The following is a 12,293-nucleotide window of genomic DNA, read 5'->3' as shown; positions in this document are numbered from 1 at the left end:
TGGCAGCTTGGCAGCTTTCTTAGCAGCTTCAAGTACTGTAAGATCTAGTTCTTATGGAGGAGACTTCGAGGTCAAATTCTGCTGGGTTCCTCTTAAGTCCTAAGTGCCTATTGTCTTCCACAACAGGGACTTACCTTCAACCTCTGAGAGGCAACCGAGTACAATAGCAACAGCATAGATTGTGTTAGGACTCTCTTAGATGCCTCTAACCAACAACTAGAAAGGAGGTTTCTTATACCTACACTGTTTTTTTTTTCTTTTTGGTTCTTGGGAAAGGATAAGCACAATAACACTAAGTGGCATAACTTCATTTAAGAAAATACATACCCCCCATAGTTATACATAGCTTTAGGTGATCATAAGAGGATTCTCCCAACTGAAAACATCCTTTCTGTTTACCACCCCCTCTCTGGGACTGTGGTATTCTAAGCCTTCCAGCTTACTTTCCTCCCTATTTTTCTCATTTACTACTTCATAGCACCTATGGTCTGCTATTCCCATGCCTGGCGTCTTTCCAGGTGTCTGTGGTTATGCCAGATTGATATATTGTGAACTCAACTCCTGCAGATTCAGAACTGGAAGTACAAATAAGAGAAATGGAGCATTTATATTTTTTCTTTCGACTGTTTACCTGCTGAAATATGATTTCATTTTTCTTTACAGCCAAATAATCTCATAAAGTTAAAAATAAATCACCCCTTGGCATATGCCCCAAAGGCTCAGTATCAAAATAACTATGAAATGAAAATAACAAAATTTCCTTCAGCTGATGAATGAATAATGAAAATGTACATATACACAAAAGATTTTCTTAAAGAAAAAAATATGAAACCGGGTGGTGGTGGCACACACCTTTAATCCTAGCACTGGGGAGGCAGTGACAGGTGGATTCTTGTGAGTTTGAGGCCAGCCTGGTCTACAGAGAACTACGGGTGTTATACAGAGAAACTCTGTCTCGAAGCCCCCTTTAAAAATAGGTAGAGATTAGTGATCATAAAAACGTATTTAAGATTTTTAGGCAAAATGTTTTCTTACAATTTTTTTTTATCATATACATTCTGAAAATATACTACTTTTCCTGAGGTTGTATTTAAAAGTGAAGATTATCTAGGAACTTGCATAATTAACTTTTGAGGTGTGACCTTTCAGGACATACAGTATGTCTTTAAACCTTTTAAGAGTTTTGATCATATTTTTACATTAGATAGGAGCTCCCTTAAGCTAATATGGTGGTTCCAGTGAACTGGCTCCGTGGGTTAAGGTACTTGCTGCCAGCCCTAGCTACCTGAATTCTATCCCTGGATCCACGTGGTAAAGGAGTGAACTGACTCCACAAGATGCCCTCTGACCTTTAATTTACATGGGTACCCTGGAACATGTATGCACAAACACATATACATACCTATATACACAAAATAAGTATATAAATGTAGCAACAATTTGAAAATATATTGTGAACTTTATTTTAAAACTTGAAAAAAATTGCTTTTCAACATTAGAGAGGTGTTCATTCGACTGCAGCATGAGAACAAAATGCTTCGCCTGCAGCAGGAAGGGACGGAGAATGAACGCATCGAGCAGCTGCAGGAGCAGCTGGAGCAGAAGCACCGCAAGATGAACGAGCTGGAAACTGAGCAAAGGTGACTGCTGCCATTAGGAGTCATGTGCAGGAACCAGCACTGGGGTCTGAATACATAGCACTGGCAAGCAGGTGTTCCTTACCTATGAAGAATTCAAAGGATTAGTTCAGGGATATCAGCATAAAACATATGAAGAATGTTCATTTTAATAGACTTGGCTAGCCAGGGTACTTATTTTTGATTTTCACTAGACAGCCTCACAACTGAAAGAAAACAAATAAGTAAATAATGATTTAGTGGCTCCTACAGTTGGGTGTATAGATAGGACACAGATGTATAGTCGAGATAGTTAAATTTTTAGTTTTTCATAAAAAAATTTAGTAATAATATATAAAATAATACTTAACACAGATCAAAAGTTACATTTTTAAATAGAAAATGTTTACTGAGATTTATATTGGTGAGGTAAAATTTCTCATAAAAATTCATATGTATTTAAAAATTACTGGTCATTCTTGGACATGGAAATTTATATTTTAGTGGTAGAATAATACTTCCATAAGGATGGAAATGATGTGGTATTTAAACTTGGGCTTTTGTGTGTGGTCAATTAGAATTCCACTTCTGTTTAACTCAGTTGCTGTTTCTCAGCAAGTTACTCAAGTTCAGACTATTCAGCTATAGACACAGGAGGAATCTGCTTAATGTAGTGTGCTTTCCTTGTCCTTAAACTTAAATGTGACTTCTATGAATTTCCTGTCAGAGTCTTCCATAATGTCTTTCCTTCTGTGCTTCAAACTTGCCAGGGGTGCCTACAGGACAGGCAAGCGAGTGCTCTATGCTGAACTCCCTTTCCACCCTCATAAATAGTAGTTACATACAAGCACTTTTGTCGACCAGTTCATAAATCCTCACTGGGAATTAGGGACTGTGATCACCTTCTCTATGGATAAGGAGGTGGAGATGGAGAGAGTCAGAAGCTCACTGAATTTAGACAGCTGAATAAGCTCTGGCTTCCACATTGAAGGCATCTGCCAGCCTGACTGCTGAGGGTCTTCTAACTTACCTATAGTGTATAGTGAGTACAAGGAGATACTCACTATAGAGGTAGGTGCAGCTGGATTTGTTTATCCAGCTTACCAGGTCGTCAAGAGACCGCTGGGGTTCAGACACTTGAACCTTGTTTCCTGTGAGTAAAATAGGGTACATTTGACCGTTCTGAAGAGACTTGACTATTACTGTATCGCTAACCCGGGAAATACTAGGTTTCTGCTTTTGGTGATAAAGAATGATAGATGTGTGACTCATTCAGTATGTGCATGTATATGCTTTAAGAAGGGAAAAGTTCTTTCTAAATTATTTCCGCAGAAGTGACATCCTGTTCTGCCTGTCGTGCTTGTCACAGATAAGAGCCTTGCCCTTATTTATGCTAGCATTTCTATTAAATTGCGTGGATGTACTTTTATAGACCCCAGATGCTTTAACTTCAAATACGAGTAGATAAATACCAATTCATGTCACAATAGATTGAGCAAAGCGCGCATTGGAGAATTGCAGCAGCAAATTGAGGACCTCCAGAAGTCGTTACAAGAACAGGGCTCCAAGACTGAAGGCGAAAGTGTGAGTAAGAAAGTCTTAACTCGAATAATTTCCACTACCCATTTATCTGCATTTGAGAATGCACCCTTCTCATGAATGGTACCTTCAGATACCATCTATAGATGCAGTGATTTTGCCAACTTGAAGTCTTACAGATTGCTTATATGAATCATAAGGTGATTTCTATCTGTACTGCCTGGAATCTGTACTTAAGTTCTCTACATTTTGACTCAGTGGTAGACTTTGAGAGCCAACAGATCTACAGGGATCTTAACCAGGCTTGTTCTGAAGTAAAAGAGATGAGAATAATCATCATTCAGAAGTGGAAAAGCTTCCTAATAGGAAACAAGTGATCCCAGTTGACAGCTCATTCCAGAAATTGGAACAGGTGTGAAGGACAGGAACACAGTTTTGAAGACATCGTCTCTATTGCTTCTCTTTCACACCATTTCAAAGCATTTCAGACTGAGATAAGAAGTTGAAAAGAGATTTAATCTGAATTTTGACATATCTAGCAGTTTTTCTATATGTGGGAAAGAAAAGAACTGAGAGAGATGCAGTTGGTGAAAAGAAAAGGTAGATCTGGCCAGGTGGTGGTGGCACACACCTTTAATCCCAGCACTGGGGAGGCAGAGGCAGGAGGATCTCTGTGAGTTAGAGGCCAGCCTGGTCTACAAGGGCTAGTTCCAGGACAGGAACCAAAGCTACAGAGAAACCCTGTCTCGAAAGAAAAAAAAAAAAAGGTAGATTGGTAGAAGCTGTGAAGTAAGGAGAGGTGGAAAGACAGATTGATATTGAGAGGGCTGAGTTTCCCTCTGTCTTTTCATACTTCACATGGTTTTCTTTCTTCTGGGTGGCTTGGAACATAGAAGTCATCTCATGCATGGCGACATCTCATATGTGCATATATATGGTATTGTATCCTCTCTAATACAGGTATTGCTAAGCCACGTTAGGGAATACTTTTAAAATGGCGCCTATTTGGGGTACTATGTTTTGGGTCGCAGTGTTTTGAAGATTGTCAGCTCCTTTACGTTTTGATTTTCCTGTACTGATTTCCACGTTACCAGAATTTTGCAGGTGCCCTGTTGATACAGAACTGCTGCTGTGGTTCTAAGCACTGCTTTTAAAGGAGGAAACTTGATTTTTTATATTTGTTTTTGACAAAAATCCAGTTGCCTCATTTAGTGTTGATGTTCATGTGCTTTCATTTATAATGATAAGGTTTTATAAGAAAAATATTAAAATCTGTATTTTTTTTTAATAGTTGTTAATTAGGTATTGAAATGTTTGATACTCCCCAATATGTCACATTCAGCTTGGATTTCCTACTTTTCTTCCAGTTCACATTTAATTTTTATTATGTTCAAAAATAAGCAGAATTTTTCCTTGTTACTCTTCTTTACTTTATTTCCCATTTTTATTTCCTTTTCCTTTTGTTGTAGAAAATATACCTAAAATTTTAGGTTTTAGAAACTGTGCTATTACAAGTACATGTTTTGAAGATTATTTTTACATAACATACCTTTAAAAGAAGTGAAGAAATCTAAATGTTTGGGAAATTTACCCTTCTCAAGTGAGTCATCTTAACAGCAACTATTTTTAATTTTATAGTCCAGCAAACTAAAGCGGAAGTTGGAAGCTCATATGTAAGTAAACTCATGTTCCATTTCAAAGGGGAAGGGTTGTAGAAGCTTCTGGAAAATGTCTTTTCTGACTTGGTGAATGAAAACACAGGCCCAGACTACTCACTACTGCTACCAAGGGCAAGAAAAGACGTGATCAATCGCTCATGCCTGGCAGCCGCCAACTCCTGCATTTTTAAACAGCTAACATCATCTGACAGATTTAACCGAGCAGACATTTATGGACCAGCCAAGTGGATGCACAGTGGATGCTGTGCTGCTAAAGCTGTACAGCCTTTCCTCTCAGTTGTGTAGAAAGTGGAGGTGCAGAGGGAAAGGCAAAGGCTGGAGTGCACCATGTGTCACCATGTGCATCTACACAGCAGACCCTGGAGTTAGTTAAATAGGTTCCCACTTTACCTGTGGGAAACTAAAGATCAGACAGACTCTTGTCCGAAGTCCAGACCTTATGTGGCAAAGACCAGTTTTCATTCTAACATCTGTTTGACACCAAGCTACATGCTCTCTCCACTACTTAGGGAAAAGCTAACAGAAGTCCATGAAGAATTACAGAAGAAACAGGAGCTCATTGAAGACCTTCAGCCAGATATAAGTCAGAATAGTAAGTTTGGGTAAAATCTGGATATATTTCTCAGGATTGACCCTTCTAGTGAAGCAGATAAGAAAATAGATTTGCCTTTACACAGTGTGTTGTGTGCACATTGCATAAGAACCATGGTAATTTTTAAAGCTAAGATCATTTGCATACAATATAATTTTAAAGCAAAGCCATTTTAGTTAGATGAACTGATTGATATAAAGGAGTATCAAACATTGTAAATTCTAGTCAAGTTAATAATATAGAATCTGAGTTAAAAAAATACTGTCTTATTTTCTGTCCTTGTGGTTGTTGTTAACAGTAGACTTCACATTCTTCATGTTTGCTAGAAAAGTAGAAACGGTTAAATTATCTACAGGGGTTGAGGATACATTACTTGATATTAAAGGCTTTTTCTTGGAAACTCTCTTATCAGTCATTAGAAAATAAGTTTGATAAGTACAATTTTTACGTAAGGATAAAGTATTTTAAATATGTGATCATTGGCTTAATTTTATTTTCACAAATAGCACAAAAGATCAATGAACTTGAAGCTGCTCTCCAGAAGAAAGATGAAGACATGAAAGCAATGGAGGAGAGATACAAGATGTACTTAGAGAAAGCCAGAAATGTGAGTAACCCCCCTGCCGAGCAGATTCCTTGTGCCCATGTTCTGGTCATCCCTAGTTCAGACACAGGTCTGTGTCTGAGCCTAGTCCCTGTTCTCCTCCACCTGTCAGGTTTCTGCCATCTTCTCTGTGAGTCCTGCACACGCAGGCTGACTTAGTGTCAGATAAATGTGACCTTAGGGACGTCATCAACAATGGCAGTAGTGATCTAACTAAAGAAAGTGACTGCAGTGGTATAAACTCTTTTACTTATGTGCTGGTGTCTCAGCATGTTGGCTGAGAATAAAATTTACCAGAGTGTTAGCAAAATGAATGAAATTATTTACCTTTTTTTTTGGAGACAGTCTCAGTACTCAGTTGGTTTTATTTTACATTTTAGAGACTTAAACAGTATCCTGATGTTCATTTCTTTTCCTTATTGTATAGTTTAGTTCAAATATCTGTGAAATATTGTTTTCATAGTCTTATTTTCATGAATACCACATAAAAACTCGGAATGTTAATACGTTCTTTTCTATTTGGTAATTAGGGAATTTCGTGGTGGTGCAACTCTAAAATAATAGTATATTTACTTGTCTTAATATTTGGATTGTATATATTTACCAGTTAAAATGTCAATAAAAGCCATAGCAAAAGTTGAACCTCAAATCTCAAGGCTTCACATGCTGACCTCTTCCGTCCTAATTTTAGCGTATCTAGTCATGAGTGAGAGTGGTTCTCAATGCAGTCATTGAGGTCTCAGCACAGCCCCAGGTTACCACTGTCTGCTAGTGGATGAGAAGAGACAGTGTAGACCCTAGAGGTGACGTTCTGTAGGTTAGGCCTGGAGACAGCAGCTGAGTGGGAGAGCTCACATGTATGGCCGCAGTGCACATGTAAAAAGAGATAGGATGTAACATAGTTATGTATCAGAAATAACAAGCAAATATATTTGATTTCTAGCACCTACTTGATGGCCCACAACTATCTGTAACTCCAGTTCCAGGAAACTGGATGATCTTTCCTGGCGTTTGTAAGTCCAGAGCAAACACATGGTGCACATATAAACACGTAGACAGATGCCTAGAGATGAGCCAGGAAGCAGTGAAAGCTCTTCATTCAGGGCTGCCTTTTATGTGGAATGAGGTGGAAAGCACAAGGCTTCTGAACAGAGTATGGGGTCATGGCCAGGTCACCTCCCAAAATAAAAACGAGAAATTAACTTCAAAAAGCTAAACTAACTTCAGGGCTCAAAGTTTAAATAACAAAAAAGGCTAAGTAGCTGCCATTGAACACATAGACAAGAGACATTTAGTTTGGTGTTGTTTTTCCACTCTTTTGTTCTTTAAATTGTTAGTAAGCGCCTAGTGACTTTGTAGAGAGCCTATGTTACAATTTTTATAAAACATGTTCTTATATTTTTGATACTTTTAAAGACAAAATGGACATAACTTTTCTCTTTATACAGGTAATAAAAACTTTAGATCCCAAATTAAATCCAGCATCAGCAGAAATAATGCTACTTAGAAAGCAGCTGGCGGAGAAGGAAAGAAGAATTGAGATTCTAGAGGTAAAGCCTCCGCTGCCACTCACCTCCCCCTGCCCTGGAATCTTGGGAATTAACCTCTGTCATATTTTTGGTGTGTGAGAATTATCTGTATTCTGCCAATCATGTATTTTAATAAAATGCTGATTGGCTAGGCAGAAAGTATAGGCTGGTCAACCAGACAGGAAGTAGAGGCAGGGCAATGAGAACAGGAGAATGCTGGAAAGGAGGAAGCCCATTCCTCCCATTCTAGCCCAGACCACCGAGAAGCAAGATAAAAATCATGGGTTAATATAAGCTAAAGAGCTAATAAGAAGACTGAGCTAATGGGCCAATTATAACTTATGGGATCTCTGTGTTTTTCTTTGGGGCTTGCCTGCTGTCAGGTGTCGGATGGGACAGAAAATCCAACAAGCAGGCCCTCATGTTACAGAATGGTGCCCAACATCGTTAACTCATGATCAGTCTTCATAAACCTTTACTCAACGTGGTGTTACCTGCTGAGCTAAGAACCCTGAGTTCTTAGCTATTAAAGGCATTTTGTTCTACTATTTACTTCATTTTTATGAAGTCAGGTGGGCATGGCATTGTACAGTTTTATGTTAGAGTCTGTAATTACTTTGTAGTTTTTTTGGTAAAATGTTTCACAGGAGCACTATTTTCACACAGTGGTAAGACGTGGTGCTGTTTTTGGAATGTATTTCATAGAGGTAGAGCAGACCTGTGTTTTCTGGCCTCCCTAAAGATGTTTTGATTCTGTTCTGCATAATTCACTCCTTTATTTTGACTAATTAATGTACCTCACAAGTTCATTTTTCCTTTGAGATAGTAAATAAATTACTTTGTCTTCCATACTTTGTGGCAATTTCTGATATTTTAATTGTCTTAATCATTTTTTTTTCAGAGTGAATGTAAAGTAGCCAAATTCCGTGACTATGAGGAAAAACTCATTGTTTCTGCCTGGTATAACAAGGTATAGTGCACTTCAGTGATGCGTGGGGTTGAGCCCTGTTGATCACCTCCTTGACCAGAATAGAGGGAAATGTATTTTATATCAACACAATACAGTTGTGTTATGGGTTCTAGTGATAGAGAAATACCTTCTGTCACAAGAAAACCAGTAGCCCAAACTAGAGTACTTTGTTCATGAGGTGATGTATCCTTTTCTTGTTATAATTAAGCTTAACTCTGGCATGGCTGTTTTAGGCTGCCGTTTTTAATGATTTAAAATTAAAAATTAAGAGGATTAAAATAAAAACAGTGATTTTTAGTGTCTTCATCCCAGCAGTGTCAGACATAGAAGAATCGACTTATGAATCCTTAATTTTTTTCTTGCTGGAAAGGCCTGCTAGGGCTGGTGTAAATATGACATTACTTTTTGCATGTTATTTATCTGTTTCTTTACCCAGAGCCTGGCGTTTCAGAAACTGGGCATGGAATCTCGGCTTGTGAGTAGCGCTGGTGCTTGCAAAGACACCGGTGTGGGCCCTCCTCCTCGGTCCTTCTTAGCACAGCAGCGGCACATCACCAGCACCCGGAGGAACCTGTCTGTTAAAGTCCCAGCCGCAGCATCTGACTAGTCTACAAACAAACACGAACAGAAGTGCCTCAAAATGTTTTGTACCCCAAGAAACTACCAGACGAAAAACAAAGGTTAAAATGCTTGGTATCAACTAGTTTTGTTTGGATTTTGTTTTGAGATAGGGTCTCCTATACCACAAACTGGCATTGAATTTACAACATATTCAGGGATGACCTGGAACATTGATCAGTCCTTCCGTCACTTCCTGCATGCTGGTTTCTATAGTGCTGGGGATCAAAACCTGCCCTGTAAGTCAGGTGACCTACCAGCTGATCTACATTCCCAGTATTGGTATCAACTATTTTTAAGTCAATATATATCAAATTAATATTTAAGTTTACTCTAACTAAAAAATACAGAATCAGCTGTCTCTGGGCAGTACTTTTGAGTACGTGGAAGTGTGATAAAGCAAATATTTGTCTTGAGATGGCATCATGGGAAAGCAGCTACATATTTCAGCTTTACGCTTCTAGTTGTAACAGCAAGTCAGTTAATTTGTAATTTAGTAGTACGTCTAGATTTGCCTTGTGGGAAGCAGTAAGGCATGTAGAGCAGACCTGTGCAAGGCAGATTCTTTGTGTGTACAGAGCGTTCCTCTACTTGCCAATTCTGCCCTCAAGAGGAGACTGTCAAGCTGTGGAAGGAAGCTCTAACGCTTGGAAGATTTTACCGTTGGAGTGACTTTGTCCTGTCGGAGTGACTGACTAGACATTCGCAGTTTCTCCGAGATGTATCTCAGTTTGCACATGCACTGCTGTGGATGAAGGCTGCAGGGCTTGACGGGGACTTTAAAGTGGGAAGTAAGCTGTGTTGTAAAAGGGAACTTTCTGTTGGAAAGCAAACTAGAATACATGTTGAATTTCCACGTGCTTTTGAGCATGAAGTTGTTGTGGCGTTTGCTTTCTAAGAAGGGGTAGATCATGTATAATGTTGCCTCATTGAAAAGAAACAATGATGTAATAGCTTAGGACAGGTTCAGTTCCTGCTTACCTCTGGGAAGGGTCTGGAGCTGGATTCGTGGTGTTCAGGTCATTTCTGCCCAGCATTGGTCTTTTCAGAGAGGTTTCTCTCTCGTTTAGGGTCACTTTTTAAAGTCACACTTTGGAATATTAGTTGTTAAATCAGTATTGCCTGATGTAGCCACAAGTGGTCCGTGCTTGTGTCAGACACATTTCCAGCACTTCGTAGGCACATTCTTTGATCCTTAGACTACAAAAGTAAGAAGTGTTGCACCGTTTCATATCTAGAGAGAGAAAGCAGGAGGTGCAGGAGTGCAGCAAACAGTAGTGTCACAGCCCTGTGTACCTTGACCGCCAGCAGGCATTCTGTGAGGGGCTGTGCTTGTGGGCTGCTCCCTCCTTGTTGGATCGGCTCCTCACATCTCCCTCCCCTCGTACCACCAAAGAGGAGATGTAAACCAAATGGGTGTAAGTCAGATTGAGCTGATGAGCTATAGAGCTGTGGTCTCCGTTTTATTCTTAGTCCTTCATAAATATGAGTATTGCTCTCTTTGAAGTGTTAACTCGTGTAGATAACTGCCTTTAAATTCTTGCCCAGTAATTTTTTAACGACTTAAAAAAAATTCACAGTGATTTGGGGTCTTTAGCAGCATCTGCCGGGATAATTTGTTTTATCAGGGTTCCTTCTGTTGACTACCTCTTAGATTTGATGCTTTGTGCATTTAAACTGTTGGTTTGCAGTTTTGTATGTTCTTATGCTGTCTGCTTGCCCGTGTCTTTTAGTAAAATAAGACTTTGAAAATACTTTAGCATGCTATTTAATATTTTCTAAAAATTGTGGCATTTGGGTATATTTTTGTTATTGAAGATATATTGATGTGTTTGTAATTGCTTATAATTGAGATTTTACAAATCCCCTTTTAATGGAACTTATTGTAAAAGATCAACTTCAATAAATTACTGTTTCTAGTGCAATTGCTCATAAATTTCTAAATAATGTAGCATAAATACGAACATAAGGATAGGTTCTTTTTTTCTTAATAAAGAAAAGGCAAATTTTCTGATTTTTCTAGTTTTAAGTAGACTTTCAAATGTTTGATACGTGTTTATACAAAACTATGTAAAGTTCTATATAATTGAGACTAATCACAAAAATTCAGGCAGGCAGTAATCGGGGTGAGATTCTTTCCGTGTGTGGCTGCTGCAGTGATACTGGTGCCCTGCCAGGTATAAACCAGGTATAAAGTGTTTCATCTGGAACCGTCATTTCTACAGTGTGTTCAGGAAGGATTGAATGACAATAAACATGGAATTGACAAAAATTTATGTTCCGGTGATTATAAAGTTATAAACAATCTTGAATTTCAAGCAGTTGTCCTTGAATTGATACTCCTTTCTCTTTTTGGATATAATTATGACAAATTGTTTATCTTGGGATTAACTTAATATATTGATAAATATTTGAAGTTGATTCTATGGTTTAGTGTAAATTAAAAACGTCTTGCCTGGCATCCTTTAGCTGAGTATCCCTTAGTAAGATCTGGTCAGCCATTGATGACTGGATGTTAAACTCTTCACAAACACTCCTACTTCTGTGTAATGGTACATCTGGCCTTTTGGGCGTGATGGTGGTTTAGGTCAGAAGAGTATCATTTTATGTAGAAATGAATGTATATGGCTTGTTATACATACAGTCTTACTGTGATCCTGTTTGTTGCACAGAAATAGTTTGGACATTTTAAAGCACAAATCATCAGAGGAAATAGTGTGTAGTTATTAAACTTGAGGAAGTTTCAGTGCAGTGTTTAGTTTATAAAAAGGTCCTTTCTATTTTCTATGGCAAATACTGTCACACTTGAAAAATAGAAGCAATACTTGATTTATTTTTTTAAGTATTTAGAATATTATTTTAAATAAATGTCAATATAATTGTGAAATGTTTTAAGTAAATAAACTTCTGCTTCTGCATCAGTTGGTTGTGGTGTTTTTGGTGGCTACAAATATATATTTATTTCCTGTTTTAATAAAGGGCTAAACCCACTTAGATTAGTAAGCAAAACTGCATGAATTCATTTTTTTATGTGTGAACAGGTGTGTAAAAGTGATTTTTGTGTGTCCTCTGTCTCCAGTTTTACCACCAGAATGTTGAGGTGGACTCCAGACCATTTCAAGGCATACAATTTTAGGGTTATTGAG

The 12,293-nt window shown here is 38.2% G+C and overlaps 1 protein-coding gene across 1 annotated transcript in view; it reads left to right on the top strand.

The window, feature by feature from the left end:
- Window positions 1-12,068, top strand: part of Hook1 (hook microtubule tethering protein 1) — a 45,941-nt gene extending 33,873 nt beyond the window's left edge. Inside the window, exons 15-22 of the mRNA XM_041652066.1 lie at window positions 1,500-1,640; window positions 3,107-3,200; window positions 4,794-4,828; window positions 5,344-5,426; window positions 5,933-6,033; window positions 7,479-7,580; window positions 8,461-8,529; window positions 8,966-12,068. Coding sequence (XP_041508000.1) covers window positions 1,500-1,640; window positions 3,107-3,200; window positions 4,794-4,828; window positions 5,344-5,426; window positions 5,933-6,033; window positions 7,479-7,580; window positions 8,461-8,529; window positions 8,966-9,136 — 796 coding nt within the window. The 3' untranslated portion in view covers window positions 9,137-12,068. The remainder of the gene's footprint in view (window positions 1-1,499; window positions 1,641-3,106; window positions 3,201-4,793; window positions 4,829-5,343; window positions 5,427-5,932; window positions 6,034-7,478; window positions 7,581-8,460; window positions 8,530-8,965) is intronic.
- The last annotated feature ends 225 nt before the right edge of the window (window positions 12,069-12,293 follow it).

This window comes from Microtus oregoni, unplaced genomic scaffold (genome assembly GCF_018167655.1).
Source record: "Microtus oregoni isolate MIOR12 unplaced genomic scaffold, Mior012 000005F_ref0000423, whole genome shotgun sequence".
In the NCBI taxonomy this organism is placed as follows: domain Eukaryota; kingdom Metazoa; phylum Chordata; class Mammalia; order Rodentia; family Cricetidae; genus Microtus; species Microtus oregoni.
The sequence above is the reverse complement of the archived record's forward strand: the minus strand, read 5'-3'. Positions and strand labels throughout refer to the sequence as shown.